Source organism: Equus przewalskii, chromosome 16 (genome assembly GCF_037783145.1).
Source record: "Equus przewalskii isolate Varuska chromosome 16, EquPr2, whole genome shotgun sequence".
In the NCBI taxonomy this organism is placed as follows: domain Eukaryota; kingdom Metazoa; phylum Chordata; class Mammalia; order Perissodactyla; family Equidae; genus Equus; species Equus przewalskii.
Window position 1 is genome coordinate 65,737,725 of NC_091846.1, and position 26,924 is coordinate 65,764,648.

At 35.9% G+C, this 26,924-nt stretch overlaps 1 protein-coding gene across 3 annotated transcripts in view; it reads right to left on the reverse strand.

Moving 5' to 3' along the window:
• Nucleotides 1–26,924, reverse strand: part of UGGT2 (UDP-glucose glycoprotein glucosyltransferase 2) — a 184,716-nt gene that overhangs the window by 147,193 nt on the left and 10,599 nt on the right. For all 3 annotated transcript variants that reach the window (XM_070579077.1, XM_070579078.1, XM_070579079.1), the window contains exons 3-6: nucleotides 20,710–20,840; nucleotides 20,133–20,245; nucleotides 7,889–8,063; nucleotides 309–405 (exon numbers count right to left, since the gene is read on the reverse strand). In XM_070579077.1, the coding sequence (XP_070435178.1) occupies nucleotides 309–405; nucleotides 7,889–8,063; nucleotides 20,133–20,245; nucleotides 20,710–20,840 (516 nt within the window). The remainder of the gene's footprint in view (nucleotides 1–308; nucleotides 406–7,888; nucleotides 8,064–20,132; nucleotides 20,246–20,709; nucleotides 20,841–26,924) is intronic.

Genomic DNA, 26,924 nt, shown 5'->3' on the forward strand with positions numbered 1-26,924 from the left:
TCCACCACAAGCAGCCTCACCTATGGCCTCAGTGTACCTTACATATATTATCATTTTTTATATGTTGTTTAAATCGTTGGGAAGCCACTGAGTATAAGCAAAATAACATGCTATTTTCATTTTTTAAAGAAGTTTTTGAGAGCACAATATGAAATGTATTTTTCAGTTTAAAACTAAATTTCAAACTTCAAATTAAATTCTCCAGCCTCAAATTAACATACCTAAGATTGTAGACACTAAATTTTTTAAAAACAAAGTATGTAAGTCTCCAAATTTTCATTCTACTCAAGTATAGAGAGAAAACTTACTTTTAACTTGGGTATCATCCAATGCTTTGTATTCTGTACTCTTAATCGCCAGTTCCACACCATAGCCAGATAAGTACATTTTCTGTGAGACTGGTTTCTGTTCAAACACATTAATTTTTAAAAAAGAGAAAATATTTAGTGAAACATCTTTTAAATTCGGTATGACAGTGCATTAGGACATTAGGATAAAGTACTAATGTCGAAGTTTTTTAATCACTGGGAAATATTATTTGGGGGATATTTATACTTTCTCTAGATGGTCTATCAGGGAGCCAGAAATTGGTCAATGATAACTTGTTTACTTTCTAAAAACTCTGTCATGACTCTACTGTTTTAGTCTTTTACAATGAAGACATATCTAATTTTTTTCTGTTATAAATGATAATCTTCCCGTCTCTCCCATGTGTTAATTAAAAGAGGATCCAATACAATCAAGTTTCAATAAAACCGTACTCCTTTTGGGGAACTACACAAGATTTGCTAACCCAGCATAGATGTAGGACAACTAGAGTGTTGCCAAAAGCAAATACTGGAAAGTAGAGGTAATGGACACAAAAAACCCACTGCCTGAACAACCTGATTAAATTTTTCTTCAACTTTCTCAATGATTAAAATATACCAAGTGCCACAAATTAAAATCTCTTCTTGCAATGAAAGGCAACAATTGCCTAAAACTGAGTTGTCTGTGGTATTTATGATCAGAATTTTGGTACATAATTTCCCCCTTTCTGTAAAAGGGAAATATAAAATGTACTTCTAGAGATTACCCCACCAAGGAAGAGAAGTCACCAGGTTTTTTCAAAAGGTAAGCAACCTGGATGAATATACATAACATTTTAGAAGATGTCTAAGGTTCTTTCTAGCTTCCAGATTGAAATTCTTACCAGTTGTGCTACCATCATTATCACTTGGCGTATTCTTTCACAGGTTAGGAAACTAGTTTAACCTACTGTGCAGCAAGCTCCCTCGAAGACGTCACATATTTTTGTTTAACTCAGATTCGCGCAGGGGTAGTTGTGCAATCCCAAATATGACAGAGGAAGAGGTAAGATGGGAGGGAAGGAGAACCTTAATAGCGTATCACTCTTCTTATTCTCTTCTATCCACCCTAAACTTCTCCCCCAGCCTTAAAAGTAAGCATACAACCAGAGTAACTATTCCTGGACTGCTCTATTTCCAAATAAGATGATGTAAGAATTAGTTTCAGATATGCAGACAAGTGTTTAACATTGCTGCCCACGCTAAAATTTAATTTGCTAATTTCTCAGGCACATGCTATAATGAAAGATAGCATAAGCCAACTAGGTGGTTTATAATTATAGTAATCTGACAAAGTTGAAAAATTTTTAAAGAGTTTTCAATTTCAAACAGCTCAATTTAAAAATACATTTTGACTATCCCTCAAAAGACAATCAGTTGGCTAAGCAAATCGAAGCTCTAAGTCCACATATCTTGTTATAGTTCATAAAAGAAATGCAATTTCATATAACCAATTTTCATTATCAGTTCTGGATATTATAAGCTCCTCAGCAATAAAGATAAGTGTTTATTAAATTCATATTTACTTTCCCCATTTGAAAATGTATTAATATAAAATTTGAATTATAGTTTAGTAAGTTTAGATTTGCAAACCAAAAATGCTAATAAGCCAAATCAACTGGTGAGAAGAATCTTCCTTCATTTTTCTATTTCTTCTTTCCCCACAAAAAGGGATCTGTTCAAAAGGTAGCATAAATAAGTCCATTTTTATTAAAATTACATGTTGACTAGATTTAAAATATAACTATTTTTAATGTAAAATAGGTCACTCATTAAATAGAAGGTTAAAATTTGATGCTACAAAGCACCCAGACAGTTGGCTAGTATGTTTTCACAGAAGTATATTTAATGGTCACATTCTCCAAAGAATAACTTGGAACACTGATTCTCCACAGATGAGTGTACCGCCTGGCGGTGCATATTAGAATCACTTAGGGGGCATCTTTTAAAAAGATAAACATATACTTCCATCTCCCACTTCCATTCCTATTATAATATAACTGACATATAACCTTATGTTAGTGTAAGGTGTACAACATAATGATTTGATATATGTATATACTATGAAATAATTACCACAATCAGTTTAGTTAATATCTATACCTCACAGTCACAGGTTTTTTTCTTTGATGAGAATTTTAAAGATCTACTCTCTCAGCAATTTTTAAACATACAATACATATTGTTAACTATAGTCACCATGCTGTACTACAACACCCCTAGAACTTATCTCATAACTGGAAGTTTGTACCTTTTGACCACTTTCACCCATCATCCCCTCCACCCCTTGCAACCACCAATCTGTTCTGTTTCTATGAGCTTGGTTTTTTCAGATTCTACATATAAGCGAGATCATATGGTATTTGTTTTTCTCTGTCTGACTTATTTCACTTAGCATAATGCCCTCAAGATCTATCCATGGTGTTGCAAACAGCAGGATTTCCTTCTTTTTAAAGGTTGACTAACATTCCATTATATATATATACACACAAACACATACCACATTTTCTTTATCCACTCATCCACTGATGGACGCTTAGGTTGTTCCCATATCGTGGCTACTGTAAGTTAATGCTGCAATGAACATGGAGTGCAGATATCTTTTCCACATAGTGATTCATTTCCTTGGGATATATACCCAGAAGTAGAATTGCTGGATCACATGAAAGTTCCATTTTTTTTTTTTTTTTTTTTTTTTAAAGATTTTATTTTTTCCTTTTTCTCCCCAAAGCCCCCTGGTACATAGTTGTATATTCTTGGTTGTGGGTCCTTCTAGTTGTGGCATGTGGGACGCTGCCTCAGCGTGGTTTGATGAGCAGTGCCATGTCCGCGCCCAGGATTCGAACCAACGAAACACTGGGCCGCTTGCAGCGGAGCGCGCGAACTTAACCACTCGGCCACGGGGCCAGCCCCATGAAAGTTCCATTTTTAACTTTTTGAGGAACCTCCATACCGTTGTCCATAGTGGCTGCACCAATTTACATTCCCACCAACATTATATAAGGGTCCCCTCTTCTCCACATCCTTGCCAACACCTGTTATCTCTTGTCTTTTTGATAACAGTCATTCTAACAGGTGTGAGGTGGTATCTCATTGTGGTTTTGATTTACATTTCTCTGATGATGATTAGTGATGTCGAGCACCTTTTCGTGTACCTGTTGGCCATCTGTATGCCTCTTTTGAAAAAATGTCTACTCAAAAATAGATACAAAAATCTTCAACAAAATTTTGGGAACCCGAATTCAGCAATACGTTAAAAAGATCGTATGTCATGATCAAGTGGGATTTATACCAGGGACACAGGGATGGTTCAACATCTGCAAATCAATCAGTGTGATACACCACCATCAACAAATGGAGGAATAAAAAGCACATGATCATCTCAATAGATGCAGAGAGAGCATTTGAAAAGATCCAACAGCCATTTATGAGAAAAACGCAACAAAATGGTGATAGAAGGAAATTACCTCAACAAAATAAAGGCCATATATGACAAACCCACAGCCAAGATCATACTCAATGGGCAAAAACTAAATGCCAGACCTCTGAAAACAGGAACAAGACAAGGATGCCCACTATCACCACTCTTATTCAATGTAGTACTGGAGGTTTTGGCTAGAGCAATTAGGCAAGAGAAAGGAATAAAACGAATCATAACAGGGAGTGAAGAAGTGAAACTCTCCCTGTTTGCAGACGACATGATCTTATAGATAGAAAACCCTAAAGAATCTATTAGAAAACCATTAGAAATAATTAACCTCTACAGTAAAGTTGTAGGCTACAAAATCAACTTACAAAAATCAGTTTCTTTTCCATACTCTAATAACGAACTTACAGAAAGAGAACTCAAGAATACAATTCCAGTACAATCGCAACTAAAAGAATAAAGTACCTAGGAATAAATTTAACCAAGGAGGTGAAGGACTTAATATGATGAAAACTATAAGACATTACTGAAAGAAACTGATAATGACATAAAGAGATGGAGATTCCATGCACAAGGATTGAAAGAATAAACAGTTAAAATATCCATACTACCCAAAGCAATCTACAGATTCAATGCAATCCCAATCAAAATCCCAGTGACATTCTTCATGGAAATAGAACAAAGAATCCTAAAATTCATATGGGGCAACCGAAGACGCCAAATTGCTAAAGAAATTCTGAGAGAAAATAACAAAGCTAGAGGCATCACAATCCCTGACTTCAAAATGTACTAGAAAGCCATAGTGATCAAACAGGCAGGGTACCGGTACAAAAACAGGCACACAGATCAACTGACCAGAACTGAAAGCCCAGAAATAAAACCGCAAATCCACAGACAGCTAATCTTCGACAAAGGTGCCAAGAACATACAATGGAGAAATGATAGTCTCTTCAATAAATGGTGTTGGAAAACTGGACAGCCACACGCAAAAGAATGATGTAGACCATTATCTCACGCCATAAACAAAAATAAACTCAAAATGGATCAAAGACTTGAAGCTAAGTCCTGAAACCATAAAACTCCTGGAAGATAACATAGGTAATATACTCTTTGACACCGAACTTAAAAGGACCTTTGTGACTACCAGGTCTTCTCAGACGAGGGAAACAAAAGAAAAAATAAACAAGTGGTAGTTCATCAGACTAAAGAGCTTCTGCAAGGCAAAAGAAACTAGGATTAAAACAAAGAGACAACCCACCAACTGGGAGAAAATATTTCTAAATCATATATCTGACAAGGGGTTAATCTCCATAATATATGAGGAACTCACACAACTGAACAATAATAAAACAATCTGATCAAAAAATGGGCAGAGGAGATGAACATTTTTCCAAAGGACATATACAGATGGCCATAAACACATGAAAAGATGTTCAACATCACTAATCATCAGGGAAATGCAAATCAAAACTACCCTAAGATACCACCTTATTCCTGTTAAAATGGCTATAATCACTAAGACTAAAAATAACAAATGTTGGAGAGGGTGTGGAGAAAAGGGAACCCTCATACACTGCTGGTGGGAATGCAAACTGGTGCAGCCACTATGGAAAACAGTATGGAGATTCCTCAAAAAACTAAAAATAGAACTACCATATGACTCAGCTATCCTACTACTAGGCATCTACCCAAACAACTTGAAATCAACAATCCAAAGTAGCATATGTACCCCTATGTTCATTGCAGCACTATTCACAATAGCCAAGATATGGAAACAATCCAATTACCCACTGACTGATGATGGGATAAAGAAGATGTGGTATACATATACAATGAAATACTACTTAGCCATAAAAAGACCAAATCATCCCATTTGCAACAACATAGAAGGACCTGGAGAGAATTATGCTAAGCGAAATAAGCCAGACTGAGAAAGACAAACACCAGATGATTTCACTCATATGTGGATTATGAACAGACACAGGGACAAAGAAAACAGTTCAGCGGTTACCAGGGGAAGGGGGATGAGGAGTGGGCACGGGGTGAAGGGGAGCACCTATGTGGTGACAGTCAAGAAATAATATACAACTGAAATCTCACATTGATGCAAACTATTACGAACTCAATAAAAAAAAGGTCTATTCAGGTCCTTTGCCCATTTTTTAATCAGATTGTTTTTTTGCTAGTTAGTTGTATGAGTTCTTTATACAGTTTAGATATTAACCCCTCATCAGATATATGAATTACAAATATTTTCTCCCATTCCATAGGCTGCCTTTTCATTTTGCTGACGGTTTTCTTTGCTGTGCAAAGGTTTTTTAGTTTGATGTACCCCTAACTTGTTTATCTTTGTTTTTGGTGTCAGATCCAAAAATCACTGCGAAGACTAATGTCAAGGAGTGCTTTCCCTAGGTTTTCTTCTAGTAGTTTCATGGTCTCAGATTTTACATTTAAGTCTTTAATCCATTTTGAGTTAATTTTTGTGAGCTGTGTAAGACAGGGGTCCAGTTTCATTCTTTTATATGTGGTTATCCAGCCTTTCCGGCATCAATTTATTGATGAGAATATCTATTCCTGAGTATTCTTGGCTCCCTTGACAAATATTAGTTGATCACACATGCATGGGTTTATTTCTCGGCTCTCTGTTCTGTTTCATTGATCTATGCATCTATTTTTATATCAATACCACACTGTCTTGATCACTATAGCTTTGTAACATAGTTTGAAATCAGGCAGTGTGCTGCCTCCAGTCTTGTCCTTCTTTCTCAAGATTGCTTTAGATTTTAAAGCTACTGAAATTAAAATGATGTTTTATTTTTGTACAATAAAGACATGTATTATTGGAACAGAACAGAGTCTAAAAACATACATGCCTATATGAAAACTTGGTATATGATGGCACAGAATAGAGTCAACTGTTCAACGAATTACGTGGGGACCATGGTTTCTCCATATGGAAAAACTAAAATTATCTCTCTACCTCACAGTATATTAAAATACACTCCAGATGGATTAGAGACCAAAACATAAATAGCATTTTAATTCTCACAAGAAAATATAGGAGAATGTCTTTATGACATCATGAAGGAAACCATTAAGAAAAGTTGGATAAATTTGGGCTGAACAAAAGATGTCAAAAAGTTGTTTTTTAATACCAGAAGACCAGAAATACACTAGAAGATGTTTGCAAAGTTTGGAAGAAAAGATTAGTATTCAGAATATACTTTTAAAAGTCTGTCAATGAGAAAAAAACCAAAAATCCAAAATAAAATCAAGCAAAGGCTATGGATAGGCAATTGATAAGTATATTTATAATACTTTTATTACTTTAAACATTAATATGCTAATCACTAATATTTTGGGAAATGCATATTAAAAGACGCTTTCCACATTGGGAATATAGCAGTAAAAGAAGCAAAGTCCTTCCTCTAAGGGCCATTATATTCTAGTGTGCATGTGTGAGAATTGGTGGCGTTGGGGGGTGGGGGGAGGTGTTAAAGAAATAAAATTTGAGATATAGTAATAAGTGCTATGAAGTCATTAAAACAGTATAATGTGATAGAGTGAGACAGTAATGTGAGGTTGGGAGAGTCAGCGATAATAAAACACATTTGACCAGAAACTTGAACAAGAAAGTGGTCAGCTATCCAAAGAAATAGAGTTAAGAGCTATCCAAAGAAATAGGTATAATTCCTATACCATGCTCAGCACTTTAATATATACTCTAAGTATATCAAGTAATATATCAGTATATCAATATATCAGTATATCAGATTTTCTCATCAGGGTATATTTTCATTAAAAATAACTGTATTTATGAATTCTAGCGAATATTATATACATGTGATTGCAGTAAGGTTTTGTTGTTCATCCAAGTTTTAAATCTGTTCCGGATATATGATAAGGGAAAGGAATATAAACATGATACCCCCAGAAATACACAGAATTCCAATATATTTTTCCAGACAAAGTTCACATTTGATAGTTCTGTTAACTTTTAAAAATCTTTTAAATAACTGTTCTGGTGGAAATTATTACGTAAAATATAGTAAGAAAACTATCATAAAATGTATTTTTTATAGCCAAAATACTCTTGGATAAAACAAACCTGTACCTGAATATAATGCCGCAGAACATACAGAATTTCCCCATTTTGAGCTTTTTCAGACAATACTGTGTGAAATTTACCAAATGCCCTGGTACCCATTTCTGCATAGAGAATAATCACTGGTAAGTTCTCTTTGCTTGTGGGAAATTTATGATCTCCTTTAAACAGATAAGGTCTGGGCCTAAAATGAAAACAAAACACAAACTTTTAAAAGAATTGAAAGTAAAGAGCAGGTGAGAAACATACCAAGACACTTTATAATTTCTGCTTATCAAACAACTTACAGGAACATATATATATATATATATATATATATGAATAATCACAGAAAAAGAATTTAAATTTCTTGTGGTGATTTTGTACACACAACTTCTATTAAATGACAGACAAGAAATAAATTTGGTTAACCCAAAATTGAGTACTAAAAATTCTTTATTTCCCAACAAGGTTCACTATCTTTAAATAATAACATACAATGGCAATATACTTTTCAATGAAATAAACTACATAATTTCTCCAATTAGAAAAATATAATTTTTCATTACAGTTCACATGTCCTGAAAATGGGTTCCAAATATTTAAAAAACAAAACAAAAACATTATACCGTACAAAGATTATCAGTACTTAATAAGAGTAACAATTCACTAAATCCTCAGGGATAAGCAAAGAAACCAAGCAGTCCTGTGGCCTGGCCCTCTCATCATTAACAGACTTCAACACCTTATTTACCAGGCATTGTGCTAGATTCTTTGCACATATTAGTAAAATCTATCCTCACAACAATTCCTTTAGATAGTTACTATCATTTACTAAAACTTTTGAGGATCCTGAGGCTCAGACAAGTGAAATATCCCAGAGAAGATGAAACAGAAAGTGAGGAATTGAAAAAAGATAAGACTCTCTCATGTTAGGCACTAAAATGGAGGCAGGTGGCCATGAAGAGGAGAGGAACAAATTCCCCCTTCAGGATGAACTCTTGAATTCAAGCATTTAGTATGCCTGAAATGCATCTGCAAGTCTTGTCAAGGAAGATAAGATCACCAGGACAGAGACTCCTTTCCTGTCAGTCATCTCCCACATTCCTAAGTTTAATGGTTTGTTTCAACTGACCCTCACCCTGATGATTACCTTGAGCCTGGAATTTGTTAAAAGACATTGGTTAAGTTCACGCACTTTGCTTCAGTGGCCCAGGGTTCACTGGTTTGGATCCTTGGTGCAGACCTACACACTGCTCATTAAGCCACGCTATGGCAGCATCCCACATAAATGAACTAGAACGACTTACTACTAGGATATACAACTATGTACTAGGGCTTTGAAGAGAAAAATAAAAGGAGGAAGACTGGCAACAGATGTTAGCCCAGGGCCAATCTTCCCTGCCAAAAAAAAAAAAAAAAAAGGACATTCTTTCTCTTTTCTTTCTTTACCTTCGTTAGCCACGACTATAAAACCTCCCTTCTCTCCTCAATGGCTGGAACACAATTCAAGTGTTACTTAAATCTGTGCTTCCCAGGCTGCAGTCCTAACAAACTCCGAATAAACTTCTTTTTGTTTTAAGTTTACCTGAGTCTACCTCATAATTGATCAACAAAAGCCAGAATTTCAACTCATGTCTATGGAATTCCTAAGCCCACATCTTTAAACAATTTACCTAGGCAGAAAGAAAAACATGAAATAATGAAGTTAAAAATAACAAAGGTGTTGAGAAATAACCTTTTATTTAATGAAGTCAGATCTCTACAATCTTTCAGTCATTTACTACCTTCAAATAACAAAAACTGAGAATAGGAAAGAGGAAAGAAGGGCATAAATAACACTCCTACAGCAGGCTGGTGAAAAGACTGTGGGTTTTGAAATCAGGCAAAACTGGAGTCAAGTTCTAGCTTAACTATTTAGTAGCTTTGTGAAACCTAGGCAAGCGACCTGATCTCTCTTGGGCCTATCTCTTCATCTGTTCAAGAGGAGGAGTTCCAGCTACCTCCTACGAGTGTCCTGTGGATTTACCAACACGACCTGCAAATCATCTAGCACAGCATAAAGCACATACTTGGTGCTCAAGAAGTGATTATTTTTCTCTCACTCTCACCAGCCTCCACTTATCTAAAATATCCATCAAGAATAGTGTGCAGGGAAAAAAGGAAGGAACCAAATGTTGCATGGTATATCACCATTTATGACAAAAGTATGGGGTGTTTACCTGTGTAATTATGATCATATATACCTTGACTATTTCTAGAAGGATATGCAAGAACTTGATAGCACTGGTTGCCTCTGAGGAGAAGTTCTGGAAGTCTAGAGTAAAAGGGAATCTTATAATTTGCTCTATGTACATGCTGTATTTTCTAATTTTTAATGTTTAAACTCAATACATTGGGAACATGTCCTTTTGGTGTAAGTTAACATAAAAATGAATCAAAAAATTTAAAGGGACAAATTCTGCACTCATAGTAGATGAACATACTGAAATTTTTAAGTCACTTTCTATTGATTCTCTCAGGTTTCATATACCAGATGTGTATAGGATTCTTTTTTATTTATTGAGATATAACTATAAAATTTTACAGCATGTTTGTCATATCTTATTATATGTTTATTATATTGTTTTGTACGTAAAGAAAATTATTTTGTAGACAGAAGTAGATAATATTTTCTTTACATTTTTTAATTCTCCCACAATAGTTAGCATGTTAACCTGTATATAGTAAGGATGAAAGTTCTCAAAACCAAAATTTAAAATGGAAATTGAGTCTTTTTACCAAAAAGTATAATGTAATTTTAAATATCAAAAATAATATTCCATTACTTATTTGAGCTAAATAAAACGTGGTAAAATCTTTTGTGATAACTACTGTTTGTTATTCTATAGAAAAATATTGCTATAATATTCATGATAAACTTATTTAGAGACAACTTTCTTTGACATTTTTTCTATGGTAAATAAGATAACTAATTATTCAGTTTTCTGATATGGCTGGAAAATGCACATATATAGATTATATCTTATAGAGAAATTCAAATTTCTATTTTGTTTAATTATTATAGAATAAGGCTTGTCAATGGAGATAAATTAACTTTCATTTAAAAAAGGGCCAAAAATCTAGCGTTCCTGATTACTGACTTAATTTATTTTAAATCAAAATCACTCAAATGCTCAATAAATCTTATTGACCAACAAAACAATGAAAACTTTCCTCTAATTAATCATTTGGCTTAAAGTTTGTGACATTTCTTGACATCAGTATGGAGTACCGTGTTTATTTCAGGTTTGTAAAATTACATCAATTTAAGCATCTTTACGGTGGTTTACTGTTTGGCGCGTATAGTACGTATGCACACTCATACACTTTTTTATTTTAACAAACTTTTTTGAAGTATAAAAGCTTTACAAATTCATCCACTCTCATTTGATTTGTTAATATTTAACACGAGAAATGATTTTTAAAATATTACTGCCAATGTTTGGACATTTGGAACATAAAACAAAAAGAATTTTATCAGCCTAAAATAAGACCTAACTTCACTATTAATCTCTTCTCCAACAGATGAAGAGACATGAATGTGCAAAACAAGAGAGTGAATTAGTTGCCATTCTTCATAGGATCCTATTAATAAATGTAAAAAGAACACTAAAATCATATTTCACATTTGAAAAGAGTAGTAAAAAAGAATCCAACTACATGAAATTATTAAAATCATTCTCATTAATTTTAACTGATACCTTGGAACTCACATGGCACTAAGTCAAATGGATTATCCTTAAAAAAATTATTTTTATCAAATTCGTGCTGTAGAAGTACATTTAGTGATTTATACGGGGTATCTTACATTTTAGCATGTCTAAAAGACATTTTCAAATACTTTACCATTGTTGGCAATTGGAAAGGCTGCATCAGAAACAATGCTAGTAGATAAATCTTGAGGTTGAATATAAAACAAAAAACTAGAAGAGATGGAATACATTTTCCAGAGACAAAGGTAAGGGCTCATCCACCATTTGTTCATGAGTCTCTAACAGAGGGCACCTTGTTACACCCATATACAATTACCTTTCAAAGTCTGTTCTATGATTAATTCAGGAACTGCTTGCATGTAGCATAGGTAAAAAAAATTACCCTATGCTCATAGAGAATTACTGGGTAGGAGTGAAAAACAGCCTTTAAAAATTGAATAGATTACATTTAAAAATAGATATTTTCACTTATTGAATTGACTAAGATTATAAGGGGAAAAAATACAAATTAGCACTGGTGAAAACATTAGAAATGGAATGTAAAACATAAGCAGCTTTCTGAAGAACAATTCTGGAGTATGTATCAATTTTAAATGCATACACTTATTTACCTAGTGATTCTAGTTGTAGAAATTTATCTAAGACAATGTCAAGATAACCATATAAAGATATATTTACAAGGACATTCAAGTAGACAGTGTTTATAACAGAAGACAAACGTAAAATACTTATATCCATCATAAGGGGTAGGAAAATTAAACATACTTGTTCATTTGACTATGGTATCATTCATTTGATAAATATTTTTGAGCATCTACTATATGTCTGGTGGAAACACAATATACATGGGTCCTGCTTCATAATGACAAAGCATAGCTATACTTACATTTATTTATATGTAAGGCATGTAAGGATGTATAATTTAGTGGGGGAAGGTTCTAAGACATCCTTTATAGCACAATTCCATGTTGGTTATAGAAAAGAATATATTTGACATGTGAATATATGCATTAAAAAAGAAAAGACTATACCAAACTGTTCACAGAATTATGGGTCATTTTCCCTTTCTACTTTGCATTTCTCTGAAGTATTTGAATTCTTTTATAATGACTACATATAATTTTTTTTTTACTTTAAAAATACAGCTTTCTATTTTGGACAAAAAGTTTAAAGTCACAATAAAAGAGAGTCATGCTGATTTGAAGTGGCATTTGGAGGGCAGTCTCTAACACTACATTTCCAGAATCTCCAATATTTTTAGAGACACAGAAAAAGACAACTACTCTTAATGAAGCTGAAAACCAATAATAACCTTATACCATAATTTGGGAGCAAAACCCATTAACCATAAAATCTACACAGTCTAACTTAGAATCATAACTAATGGTCAGCCTTATTGCTTAAAACATAATACCTTACCACCTGAAAGACAACAACGTACTAGTCAAAAGGAAAGGCAGAAAGATTCTTCGTCTCTTCCCTACCTGCTTGTTCAAAGACCCATCTGCCCCCAAACTTGACAGATATTATGCTAAAATGTGATTTATATATTTGGGAGAAAATGACAGCAATCATGGCCATCCTAAATGAGTGTAATTTTCTCCCCCTTTTCCCAAGAAAGAAATAAAAAACTACTATTAAGGAGGGTTTTTATTTTTTTATGAAAACGGGACAATGAGGATATCACACAGTAAAGAAAGACAACTCTGATGCCCTAAATGTGTTATGACTGAAAAGAAGAAAAGTAAAATAAACCAAGCGTTTAGCTTAACCAAAAGCAAAAGCAGCAAATTCATATTATATGAATGCAAAAGGCAATAGATTGGAAGAACAACAAAAGTAGAAAAGAAATCTATTAGTGATTTCTTTAAAAAAAAAACAACATAAAAATCCAATCTGAAAAACTGAAAGAGCATGAAAACCGAAGAAAATTTAGGAATGAGAAATACGTCTACAGAAAGGGGAAAAAATGAAAATATTTATGTTACTGTAAATATATATATATACACACACACACATAAATTGTTTGCTTAAATAAGAAAAAACAACCCCCATGGACCAATGTTGATAGTGTGTCATGAACCAAGGATTATTGCCTAAGATTCACAAAAAGAAAAAAATGTATTAACCTAATCCTATATATGGCTTCTGTCATGCTGGGGAAATGATTTTACTCTACTTACAAGCTAATAAGTTTGCCTTTTATACTATTTCATGGATTCTAGCAAAAGACAAGAGATTCCTAGGTCACAATCAAAGAATTTTACTACTCATAGCACACAAGCAGCATGAGCATTAGCATATCTGCATTAGTTCCCCAAGGCTCCCACATTCTATGGAAATGAAAATGCACCCACAAGAATGGTACCTATGCAGTGGCCAGCGTGGTGGCATAGTGGTTAAGTTTGCACACTCCGCTTCAGTGACCCAGGGTTCACGGGTTCGGATCCTAGGCATGGACCTAGACACAGCCCATCAAGCCATGCTGTGGAGGTGTCCCACATACAAATTAGAGGAAGACTGGAAACAGATGTTAGCTCAGGGTCAATCTTCTTCACCAAAAGAAAAAAAAATGGTACCCATGCAGTAGGAATGCATCACAGCTAAAGAACACTAAGCTTGGGGAACCCATCATTTCGTAACAAGCAGTAACCTGCTCTTTGTCCCAGGGGGAGACGTTAACTCATCCCTCAAAGTCACTTGCTGCAAACCACCCTGAGAAATGGCCTGGGTAAAGGGCAGTCAAGGCCTCAGAGTCTTGGCACACCCAGAGATATATTCAGGGGATATGGCAGAGTGCTTCTCTCAATAATCTACCCTTTGGCCTGACAAATTCTTGATCAAACATAAATTTTTATGACTATGCCACTCATTCGCCATTCTGATGACTGAGAAAAGATGAGACTAGATGTATGAAGTCTCATACAGCATTTAATTAAGGCTACTGTCAACAGGACTCCAAGTAGCAGGATAAGGTCCAACTGCAGTATTAATCTCAACCATGCCCACAGGGTCCCAGAATCAGCCAGCTGCAAATAAGTCCCAAGGGGACTACTATGTCCTATTTAAGACAGATAATACACAGTACAACCTGCACAAGGGAGTTTGTACTAACATGCTGATGTTTGCTGTCATTGGAAATATTTACTGGGGCAATAAATGGGCCAAGAAGGCAACCTCCATCCCCAGTGGAAACATTCTGTACTGATTTTCCCCAAATACAAACATATAACCCCAAAGTGGCACACGTCACTCCAGCTCCAAAAGTGTTAAACTTACACCTAGTAATTTCAGCCTCAATCATCATACATGGCATAGCCCAAGGCTGCTCAGGGAACAGAAGTCTATGAATTTGTATCATTAAGATGAAAACAAGGTTGTGCCCATCCACATGTTTATACATGAATTTAGGGGAGGGGTAATATAGGCTCAGGAACTGCCGTGATGGGAGTTGGGCACAAGTGATGGATCAGGACTAGCCACGTTCACATAGCACACTGAGGGGATGACAAACCCAGCAGCAGGTGAAACTGTCAGCCAAAGCTGCTGGTTGACTCAGGCAGACCATATGATTGCTTTGACAGGCTGCTGTGTTGGATCTAGGATCAAAGAAAACATTAATTTGTCCCCTTCCTGCACCCTCCAGGGCCTAAGGTCAGGTGCTAGGGTTGAGGTTCTGCCTGAACAGCTGTGAAATTGACATGTCCCATCCTACTACCCACAATTTCACCTATTTTCTAATCATCCTCGATTTACACCCAGACCTTTCATCTGGAAGAGTCAAGTCCAGTGAGACAGGGGCATTTTTTAAAAACTTACAAAGACTCTTTATGTCCCCATCTTGGCCTGTGTGGGCTACTATAGGAGGACTTGGTAAGCTGTGGACTCAACCAAGTGGTTATCTTCACCATCTAGGACCACATCTTTCCAATAAAACCACCCAGGAAACTGGACCAAAATCAAAGTCTGAATTCCTTAAGCCCCTTCTGGCTGGGCTACCATATGGAGGCTGAACTAACCAGGCTGATCTGAGGTTGCTGTTGGGGAAGAAAGGATGCATCATGTCCAGCAATGGTCAGGGTAGAATCCTGAATAGGTCTATATAACCTCCTACCTCTTTCATCCTGATCATTTCAAAGGAGTAGACAGGAGATGAAACCTTTCCGAGGATGGTCACATTCAGAGATCAAACTGCCCTACTAAGGTCTTTGGATCAGAAGGTGAGGGAGGCAGAATCAAGTCTTTGTGAATTAATTTTTGAAGAGGCCATTCCAGTGTGCTCACAAAACCAGATGCACGTAGATGGTAGAGAATGTGGAATGCCCACTGAACAATCTGACTGTTGACCTAATGCTGGTGGCCTCTGTGAAATAAGGTGTGTAGCAGACTGTAGATCATCTGGAAAGCCAGAAATCTAAGTTTGGTTTCAAGTGTTACAGTGGTATGGCTAGAGTTAGCTGATTGGACTTAAATAGCAAAATCATAACCTGAAAGTATCAACAGTGATGAGGCACCGAGAACAGCGTCAAAGGTCTGACATAGTTTGCCAGCAGTGAGTGGTGGCCCAGTGCAATGTGGACTCCTTTACCACAAGACAAATAAACCGTCTCTGGGCAAAAGTCACAAGTCAGGTATGCTGTGGTAGATTTTACATCAGAAACATGTAGTCCTTTATTGTGCTCCCAGTCTACAGTGGTGGATGTGTCTCCTTTCCTATGCAATAGAGGATCCAGGTAGCAATGGCAGCAATCTGGATGCTGCAGTCTTGATAAGTAGCTCAACTCCATTGAGACTCATCAAAGACTGGGCCCGGGCTGTGTGCATCTACAGAAGTAACCCAGACTATCAGATGAGCAGCTGCAATTTAGTCTCACAGAGTATAGCCCCAAACAATGGCACTTTAATCCGCCAGCTGTAGTCTTCCAAGTGGCGGATCAGACAGGTAGGCCATTGGTAACAGCCTAAGAGTTCCCTTCCTGTACCCTCAGTGCAGCCCAAGAGTCAGTATGAATGTAGCAAGTTTCATCAAGAGGTCAGAGATTGGTCAGGGATATGAGGAATGCCTTGAATTCTGCCCACTGAATGGAGTGACCACATCTGCTTTTGGTTCTACATAGCTGGAGCATGGAGGAACAGCAGCAGCCGCCGAAAAACACTATCAGCTTTTAAGTTAGCTGAATATGTCAGTAACCTGGCCCAGGCATCAAGGGAAAGCACTGGGAATTGGCCCCCCAAGCCAGAAACTTTACTTCAGGTAGTGAAATAGGGCATAATGGTTTGTCCCAAAGGGGTAGCTGCCACTTTGTTATGTAAACCTAAGATTATGCTAGGTTGATGCAACTGTGCTCTTGAATATACCATTTCCATTTGATCAGAGAGACTCGTTGGGTCCCTTCCATCTTGTTAGTCACTGAATCCTAGTTGACCAATGCCAGAACGTAAACATCAGATGTTAGAGTCACAAGCCTTCCCTGGGTCAGGCATTCAGTTTCAACAAGCATGCTGAAGTCCCTTAAGAGCAGCTTTTTAAAAAGTGGTGAACTTGATGGCTGATCCAGGAGTTGACATTGTCATACTTGGAAACTGCCTCTGTGGGTGTTCCAAAGGTCACAAAGTCCTTAACTAAAGGTGTGATTCTCCCTTTCTCCTCCTGGGATTCTATGTTGTTTCTGCTAGTCTACCTGGGAGTAGACAGTACATGTCATGTGGTAGGCCCGGAATGAGAGTATCTCCCTTTAGACTTCATGAGCATTCACAGAATTCACAGTATAAACATGTACAATATCAACACCAGTTATATACTCAGATGTGGGAGCCACAACAATAAAAGGACACTGAATTGGTCTAGTGATCCTTTTAATTCCTTTCCCCATCATGAGAGCCTTCCAAACCCCATCAGCCGGGTCTGGGTGCCTTTTCCTGTAGGAACACAGATCAAGGAGCACATGTTAGGGCCACAGTAACAGTTACCAGAAGACTGCTAATCACCCAGCCAGGAGCACAGTGAGTACAGAACGGCAGGGGAAGAGAGAGGGGAGCAGTAGGAAAGAAATTTAAGTATTGAGCTTCTGTCTCCCCAACTCATGGGGCCCTTGTCCTTCCTCTCCCAGAAAGCCAGGTGTCTGTCAACATCCCACCTTTGTTTCTAAAACTATCAAGAACTGTAAGATGTCTAAGGTTTGATTTTACCCTACTTACAAAGTAATAAGTTAGGCTTTTTTCATTTCACGGTTCTGGCAGAAGACATGAGACTCTTGGGTCAAAGATAAAGGACTTATTGCTCATGGTACAGCAAGCCGCGTGAGCATTATGCTTGCCCCCACCAAGTTCGACAGGGGGTGACAAAAGATGGACCTAAAAGGATACTCCACAAACAGTGGGTGTATGTTGCAGCTGAGGAACACTGTACTTGGGGAACCACCGTTTTATAGCAAGCAATAAACAAGTCTGCTCCTCTTTCCAAAGGAAAACGTTACCTCCTTCTTCAAGCTTGTGCACTGCAAACACAACCCTGAGAAATGGCTCAGGTGAAGAGTGTTCAGGGTCTTGCGTGTTTTATTGGTCAGACCAAGAAAGAAGATGCAAGGACTCACAAGGTCCATGGCAGGTTGCCTCTCCCAACAGCTTAATGTTAATGTTTTTTTTTAATCTTAATTTAATTTTAGATTTAATATCTAAATATTTAACTGAATTTTAATATTAGTTTCTATAAGAAAACTATAAAGTCAAATATCAGAAATCAATAGCAACATAATAAATTTTAAAAGTTACCAAAATTACCTCTAAAAAATGCACTAGGAAAGAAAAACAACACACTAGGGCTGACAATTTCCTAGTCTATTAATGCAATGAAGGAACAGATAATTCCTATACCATACTAACTCTTATAGAGCAACACGGTTGCCTAATTCACTACATGAAGCCAGAATGACTCTGATGAACAAAAATAGCGTAAATAATTTAAACAAAAGCTAATCTCTTTTATTAAAATAGAAACATGAATCAATAAAAACATAAGCAATCTTAATTCAACAGAAATTAAGATAATCCCACATCACTAACAAATAGTTTTCCCTAGAAATGCAAAGAAGGTATATTTTAAAATATACCACCATAATATACAGTATGCCCAATGAGAAAAACTTTGTATCCACCTCAATAGATGAAAAAATAATTGATAAAATTAAACAATTATTTCTGATTTCAAAAACCTCAGAAGATAATAAAACTGTAAAGTTTTAAAAGGAGATATGAAGAAGACACCATGTTATCTGTTGAGAGATTTAATGTAAGAAAGATTTAAATTCTTAAATTAACCAACGAGTTTAACATAATTCTAATTAAAACCCTACCAAGGCTCTTTAGGGAGGCAATTTGGCAGGAGGAAAAGGACTCTATGTTAATTCGAAAGCAGCAACAAGCGCAAAGAGCTAAGAAATTCTGGAGGGAAAAGAGCAGCAATGAAGAGGCAATCGTCCTGTGAGATATTAGAATATATTACAAAGCAATAAACAGTAAAACAGCAGGGAACTGCTACAAGAAACAGATACTGGTACAGAACAGACAGCTATAAAGTAGGCCATAATATAAATAAAATCAATACAAAAATTGACTAGCCATCTGAGCAGAAAAAGATCTGACTGGATTCTTACTTTCTGATTAAAATAAATTACAGATGGATTAAAAGTTTAAGGTAAGAGAAAAAACTTTAAGAAAGGTACCACAAAATCTTAGCAAAATTTCTTACTCAGGTTTGGGAAAAACTGTCTAAGTATAAAAACATACACACGTGACAGAAAAATTTGGCTACATAAAAATACAAGCCTTATGCATATCAAAATAAGTCTGAAATAAGAAAATATTAGAAGAGATTTCCAACAAATAAGAGAAGCACTACTATGAATCACTAAACACATGTTAGTGTTTAACATATAAAGAGCTCTTTCAAAATTAGAGAAACTAAAGTATAAATAATCAGGTAGTAAAACATACACTGGTATTACTATGTAAAAAAATCACTAATAAATTAATAATTTCCTTTCTACTTCCCATATTCATTTGTATTAAATACTTGGAGGAAGCAAAAAAAAAGTTTTGAGTAATACATTATAAAAAAGCAACTCTATCTACATTATTGTTTTTATTATTAATTTTTCACTCCCAAGGTACACACTTGATATTTAAAGAGATACAGTCCAAATAAAGGTACAGTTTTACAAGTTTATTTGAAAAAACAAATTATGTTTATAGAAAACAATATCTCATTTTTCATGGTATTTTTGTACAATTTATATTCTAAAATCAAAAGCTAATCAAGACAAATATTGAAAGTACTCATATATTTTAGAAAAGGACTTAGACCACCAGCTCAGATACATTCAGTTTTTCAACACGGATCACATTTTTTAACATACAATGTCTTGGAATATTAAAATTTTGTATTATAAGAAATTTCTGCTATTTCAACCCTTAGCTTTTTTATAAACCACTTCTTTCACAACAGGCTATCATTAATTTACCTTGAAGTAGCCTTCTTCAGCAGCTTTTTAATCTCATTAATTTTACAGGTGTGCTTCTTATGGATAACCACAAACGCATCGCAACCATCTGGTGGCGGCTCATCAGCTGCAATCTAAAATTTCAAAGATTATATTTAGCTAAAGTAGTTGATAATTACAATATGATTCAAAAAACTCACACATTACTTTGATTAGAATAACTCATCAACTACTATTAAGTTATTGCTCTAATTAAAGTAAAAAATACCTATATGCAGGCAGAATAAAATATTTTTACAAAATCAACTTTACAGTGGGAAATACATGCTTCAAAGTTGTTGAAAAAGTTCCATTAAATTAAAATTTCCACTATAGTTCATTTCAATGGTGTTTTGTCCTCACAATTTCCTTATCCCAAATAAAAAATTACATACTTGATTATATAAAAATCTACGATAACGCAATCAATGATAAGCTATGGAACCAGGTATTATAAGTTTGCGGATCCTTCTGAATCAAAGATATTCACATTAAGATAGATTTATGTACATTGCTAGCATGCTTCTTTGTCAAATACAGTTTGGGTATTTTTACATACCTGTTGAAACATCTGAATAGTTGGAGAGTATGCCCTTATAGAGAAAGCAAACTTCAAGAGATTGATGTGTAAATTGTCTAAGAATTGTCCAGCTTTCTTTAGGATTAAGTTGTAATAGGAATAATCTGATTCTATAAAAAGTAATCAAAAGAACAGAATGTTATTTCATACTCAACACCTTGGCACATCTCTCACTGTAAAGCTAACTTAATTAATGTCATATAACCATGTCTTAAGTTTGGTTATGGATGGTGTTAGAGAAAAATGGAAAACCAAGATCTTTGTTACATTAATTTCATTTGGATCTTCAGTGAAGCTCAAGCAATCAATGCAAGACTAGGTGAAAATAATCTAGTCATTAAAATCTTTTTGGAAGATGCCACCACATCAGACCAATTCACTCCCAGGTTTTCGAGTGATGAAACGCAGATAAGATACAGGCCCTACCTACAACTTCAGAGGAGACTAAGAACAACATAGAAAACTTAAAGAATAATCTGACAGCCAATTCGTTTACATTACACGTATGAATAAGTCCTACTGGGACTTAGTACACACAGCCAAGCGTAATCAGTGTGCCCAAACACTTTAGGAGACAGAATTTGAAACAGACCTTAAAGAATAAGAGAAAAGTCTTCTTGTCTGGAACAAAGTAAGCTGAACTGCTGGTTCCCTCCTTTAAACCCATCTCCAAAGATTACAAAGACTCAAAAGAGAAGGACGAACCTGACAATTCAATTTAAAAACTCTTGGACACTCCTGGGGAGACAGAGCTCATTTGGATGGGAGAGGGCAGTAGAGAATGGCAGTCTGAAGAGCTGAAGAGGGCCTGGTGGCTCTAACGAGGACAAGCAGGCAGCGAATGAACTATTTTTGTCCCCCTTTTTTTTTTCTCTATACTGCTCTGAGTGTAATCATTGTTTGCATTGTTGCCATTGTGCCAGAAAAATGCAGTACCATTCCACTGCCAGTCAGAGGTGGTAAGGTAACAACAGAGCAGCTCTGGAGTTTAGCTGGTACAGATATCCATAAGCTGGCCCCTGGACATTCCCTGGTCATTTCTTCTCTCCTTTACTCCTTGGAACTGGGTTACCAACTGACGGAAAACTTGTTAAACAAAAGGACAGAGTTGGGGTAGTTCTAAAACAGTTACCCATAGATCAGCGTTCCCTGACGTGAAATGGGAGGGCGAAAGAGGTGTGTAAAACCAGACATTCTCCTGGGAGGAGGAAAAAGGATGCTGACTGGAAGAAGACACTTGGGGGAGGCAAGGGAGACTGGATTGTTGGTTGATTACTACAATGTTTACTATTTGTTCAGAAGGTTCTGGGCTCTTAACCCTTGGTTCTTCTACTGACCACAACCCATTCATGGTGCAGGTATCATCTGGCCCTGTACATTGTCCTATGTGAATTGGGGCTCAAAAAACTAATAAAAATATGTGGACATCATGGTTATTGCTTTTGGTTTGAATAATAGTCTTTTGTCTCTGATACAGGGGTCTTTTGTCTTCTGTCAGCATCCATGCAACTAATCTGTCAGCATGCAAGTAGGGTAAAATCTCAGATCCTTCACAGTATTTGACAGATTTGACAACAAAAATTGAATGCTGACAGATACACGGATTTTTGGAGGAGAAAACACTTGGTCCCATGGGCAAATTAACAGGATTTGAGGAAAGCCCTTGTAAATTCATAGTGGACATACTGACAAAATTGTATGGTCAATCAGGCAATAAATGGTCCTCCACTTATTGCCTGTTAATGAAAAGAAAATTTGAAGAAGATTACAGGCTAAGAACTGGGCAGTAGATTCACAAGCATTTGCCCAAATGTCTTAGTTGTTAACTCTCCTTCATATAAGTGGACTTCCTCACCAATTGTTCTGTCAGCTTCAAGTCCATTCCACTGTGACAAGTACAAAGACCTGTCTTGGATTAGAGCAAGGTTCAATCTTCTTCAGACAACAGATACAGAGATGCACACCTACACTTAGGGAGAAAGGAAGGAAATCTGTGACCACCATGGTCAGAAGGCTGGCACATCATCAGAACTTTGGTTTGCCTGGCAGATGAGAGGATGAAGTACATAATGCAGAATTACAACCACCTTAAGATTCAATCACTTCTACAGTGTATCATGCCAACCTTAGATCCTTTCAAAGATGACAGTAAAAAGACTCCGAGTTATTGTAATAGGTCCTGGCTGATAAGAGAGAGCTATGGCCCACTTGGGAGATTTCCCTTGGTCAGTTACAAAGTCTTCCAGCTCTGATCCAGGAGTCTCATATCTCATGTCTTATGTCTGTCTGATGCTTGAAACTGTGAGAAGTAAGTTTTGGGCTTGCAAGTAGCATAAAAATCTCAGCCCCTCTACAGTTATTGATAAAAAGCTCAGATATGAGATGACCAAAAAACAGGGGGATATGAAAATATTTCTGAAAGAACTCAGGAAAGAACAAAAAAAATACTAGAAAGTATAGACTAAATTAGAAATAACAAATGAGTAAAAAGACATCACGGAAAACATCGTAAAAGAAATAGAGAATACACAGGGAAAATGTGAAGAAAATAGAAAAAAAAGCAGAGAAGATGAAAAAAGATTTGAGAGTAAATGACAGATACAGAAGACAGGCAAAGAAGACCTACAATGTGTATAATTGTAACACTAAAGTGGAAAATCAAGGGACTAGAACAGAATGAACAAAGAAAATTATAACCCAAGAAGACCTTCCAGAATTAAAAGGAGTAATCAATCTACATGTCTAAGAATAAAGACTCAGAACGGTAAGCCCTGAAAAATTTTCTAGTAAAACGATGAGATCCTAAAGTTAAAAATCTGAAGTTTAAAATACACATAGTTATGTACATGAAGAACTCAAGGCCATTATTCCTAGGAGTTATTCATGAGGTATCAACTAGAGAGTAAACTTTACATAACCAAGAAATAATTGAAAAAATGCAGCATAAAGTTTGATGGTGAGCTTTCAATATGACTTAACTGTAGAAATAAGACTAAATTTAGGAGTTAAGATTTACGAAAGACTATAAATGTTCTGGCAATGCTCTGGTGATGTAGAAAAATATACCACTAACAAAAACGCTACAAAAGGGAAATTAGCTAGAAAGTAAAGTAAGCTCAGTGATTCCTCATAAATATTGGCTGGGAATAAAAGAGTATCATTGAAGTCAACAAAGCAAGTAGTAGAAGCTTATGCATACTAAGAATACAAAAATAAAGACTAAGACTATTTGTGAATAAAACCAGATGGTGGTGGGGGAAGAAAGGACCACTAGCCATTTCAACACTGCTTGTAGGGGACCAACAGAAAATATCTAAAGAGGAGGTTAACAACTCACGGCCTTCACACGTGTTATTTCTTTTGTGTGAAATGCAGGAGGGTAGCAGGTGCACGTTTGGCCAACTTCTATTCAGCAAATCTCAGCTTAAATGACATTTGTCTTTAAAAGAGTTTCCCCTGACCTCCCAAGTCTAGATCCTGCTATACACTCTGACGGGACCCTATACTATCTCGAGAGTAAGTCTCAAAACTGTAATTAAAAATACTTGTATAATTATTTGCTTAATGCTGTCCTTCCCGTTAAGCTATAAACTGTGAAGGCAGGAATCTTTCCTGGCTTGCAATGGTACCTTTCCACTCCCACACACAAAACAGGTATTCAATACATTTTTGGAATTAATATTTAAGAACTGAATAGGTCTCTTCATTCTAGGCAATAATTTTTTCCTAATCCAGTAGTTTTAAAGAGTTATCATATGACAGAAGGTGTGCTCATTCACTCCTACTTCTTTAAGAAACTAGAGGTGATTTCTCAGGAAGTTATGGTGAGTTACCCTACAAGAATCAAAAAATAATCCAAATAAGACTCACCTTCAACAGTAAAGAAAATTCACAAAACAGATTAGAGATGTTATCTTAAAAATTGATCATAAAAAAACCTAATAGCTATAGGACCAACAAGAAAATAGCTAAAATTAGTGTAATAACGTAACGAAAATAAGACTACATCATCAAAAGGGGAGTGGTTATCCATGTAAACAGAGAAGAGAGTCAACATAAACAAATGTGAGTAGTGCCTGACAACAGACGTCAAATTTTGTCAGGGTCACTGTTAAGGTTGTCTCTAATGTAGAGACGGATGTAGGATTCAGGGGTTTATAGAAAGTAAACATCTGTGACTAAGGCTTAACTTGCAAGATTGTCTCAATCATGAGATGGAGGCATTGGACTGATGTTTTAAAATAACTAAATCTATGCTCACCAACTAACCTGCTCATAATTTTACCCTTTCAATATCCTTCATCTTCGACCTCACCTCTTACACCATTTTTGCCTACTCGCATTTAAGATACAAAAATCACTCTTATCTTCAAAAAAGGGAAAAAAAGCAGCAGCCGCCTTCAGTCAGCTACTGATTCATCTTATTCGCTTCATAGTCAATTTTGAAAGACTTAAAATACTTAGCTCTGCTTCCTCAACCTCTACTCACACCTCAATCTACTGTAGTTTTGATTCCCATACCAGTGAAATGGCTCTCACCAAAGCCACCAATAATTTTTCTGTTGTTAAAGCTTAATATTCATATTACTTCATCTGTCTATGGCATTTGATAACATCTGTCATTTACCGCTCAATATTCTTCTGGCTTTCATGACATTACACTTCCTGGGTTTTCACCTACCTCCACAGTACTCCTTCTTAGTCTCCATTGTGTATCTTCCTCTGGTTATAGTTTAAACATTGGTGTTTTTCAGGGTTCTGCCCTTGGGACCTATTTTCTTCTCATTCTATACTTTCTCCCTATAACTTCAATTACCCTCTCAATGTTGATAACTCCCCAACCCTACCCTTTAGCCTAGATTTTTTTTACCTAAATCTCTCACTCATATATCAGCTTGCTGGATATCTTCACTTGGATGTTCCACAAGCACTTCAAATGTGACACCTCCAAACCGCAATCATCCTCCTACCCCAAACCCGCTTTGAGTTAGAAACGTCATAACATTTTCTGAAAATCTTTCCATTAAAACATAGAAGCACCTTGACTTGTGTAGAAACCATTAATATCCTCAATGACTGTGAGAATGAGACTCTTAAATGCTGAGCACATGGAGAAGTGAAAATAAATAGGGACTTTGGAGTCAGAAAAACCTTGGTTGACATTTCTAACTCACCACACAAAACTACACAGATTAGCTACTATGATGCCACTTGAATCCTGAGGCATCAACAAATACATAACTCTGTGGCACAACCATAAAAATGGTTAAGAAACAGGTAATTCAATGTTTAAAAGTCTTAATTTGCTACACATAATGTAAAGTATTCTCACTAAATGGCATGAAACTAGCACCTTAATTTAAAAAGTTAAATGTTCAATATTTACAACGTTTTTGGGCAAGTGGATCACTAGGATTATTCCTTAGTAAAGAGTGTTTAGAGGGTCTCGTGGAGATTCAACAACCTAAACAATTATTAACTGAGGATTTAAAATGTTTCCTCTAGGATAATGTCTTGCAAACAAATTCAATAAAATCCGACAGTTGTTAACATATTTAATTCCTATATACCATTCTTTCTTACGCCTAACAGGTCAGCAATGATGCTGCATACGCATTTGACTCTTACCATTTTAAGTTCAACAGAATTATATTTTCAGTGTTAGCAATTCTTACTTAACAGAATTTCTTTTAGGTTCCACCCTGAAATACACACACCTCCTATAGTATATGCTTGAAGTAGAGTTTAGGTATTCCTGAGCTTAAATTCCAACTTGTTAATTATCTACCACCAGTTTGTCCAGGTATGTCATTTCATTTAGGTATAAAATATGCTGATATGCTTAAGTAACTTAAAATAAGAGTTCAAAATTTACGAAAGCAATTTTCAAGATTTCTTCTCCCATGGAAAATGGCACTGAATAAGGCCATAAAGCACGCACTGAGAACAAGACATTTGGGATAGAGATATTCAGGATTTTAGGTGAGAGCCAGGAAATGTGGTGTTGGATTTTATAACTATCAGGAAAACCTGACATATTAATCTAGCCTATTTTTACCTCAGACACCAAAACTAAAAGCACCAGGACAAATACAAAGCCAAGAAACAACAATTTTCCACTGACTTGAAAGTAGATTTCTAAGCGGTCAGAGGTCCTCTGTGCATTCCATTCCTGTCTCTTCTAGTCTTCTCCC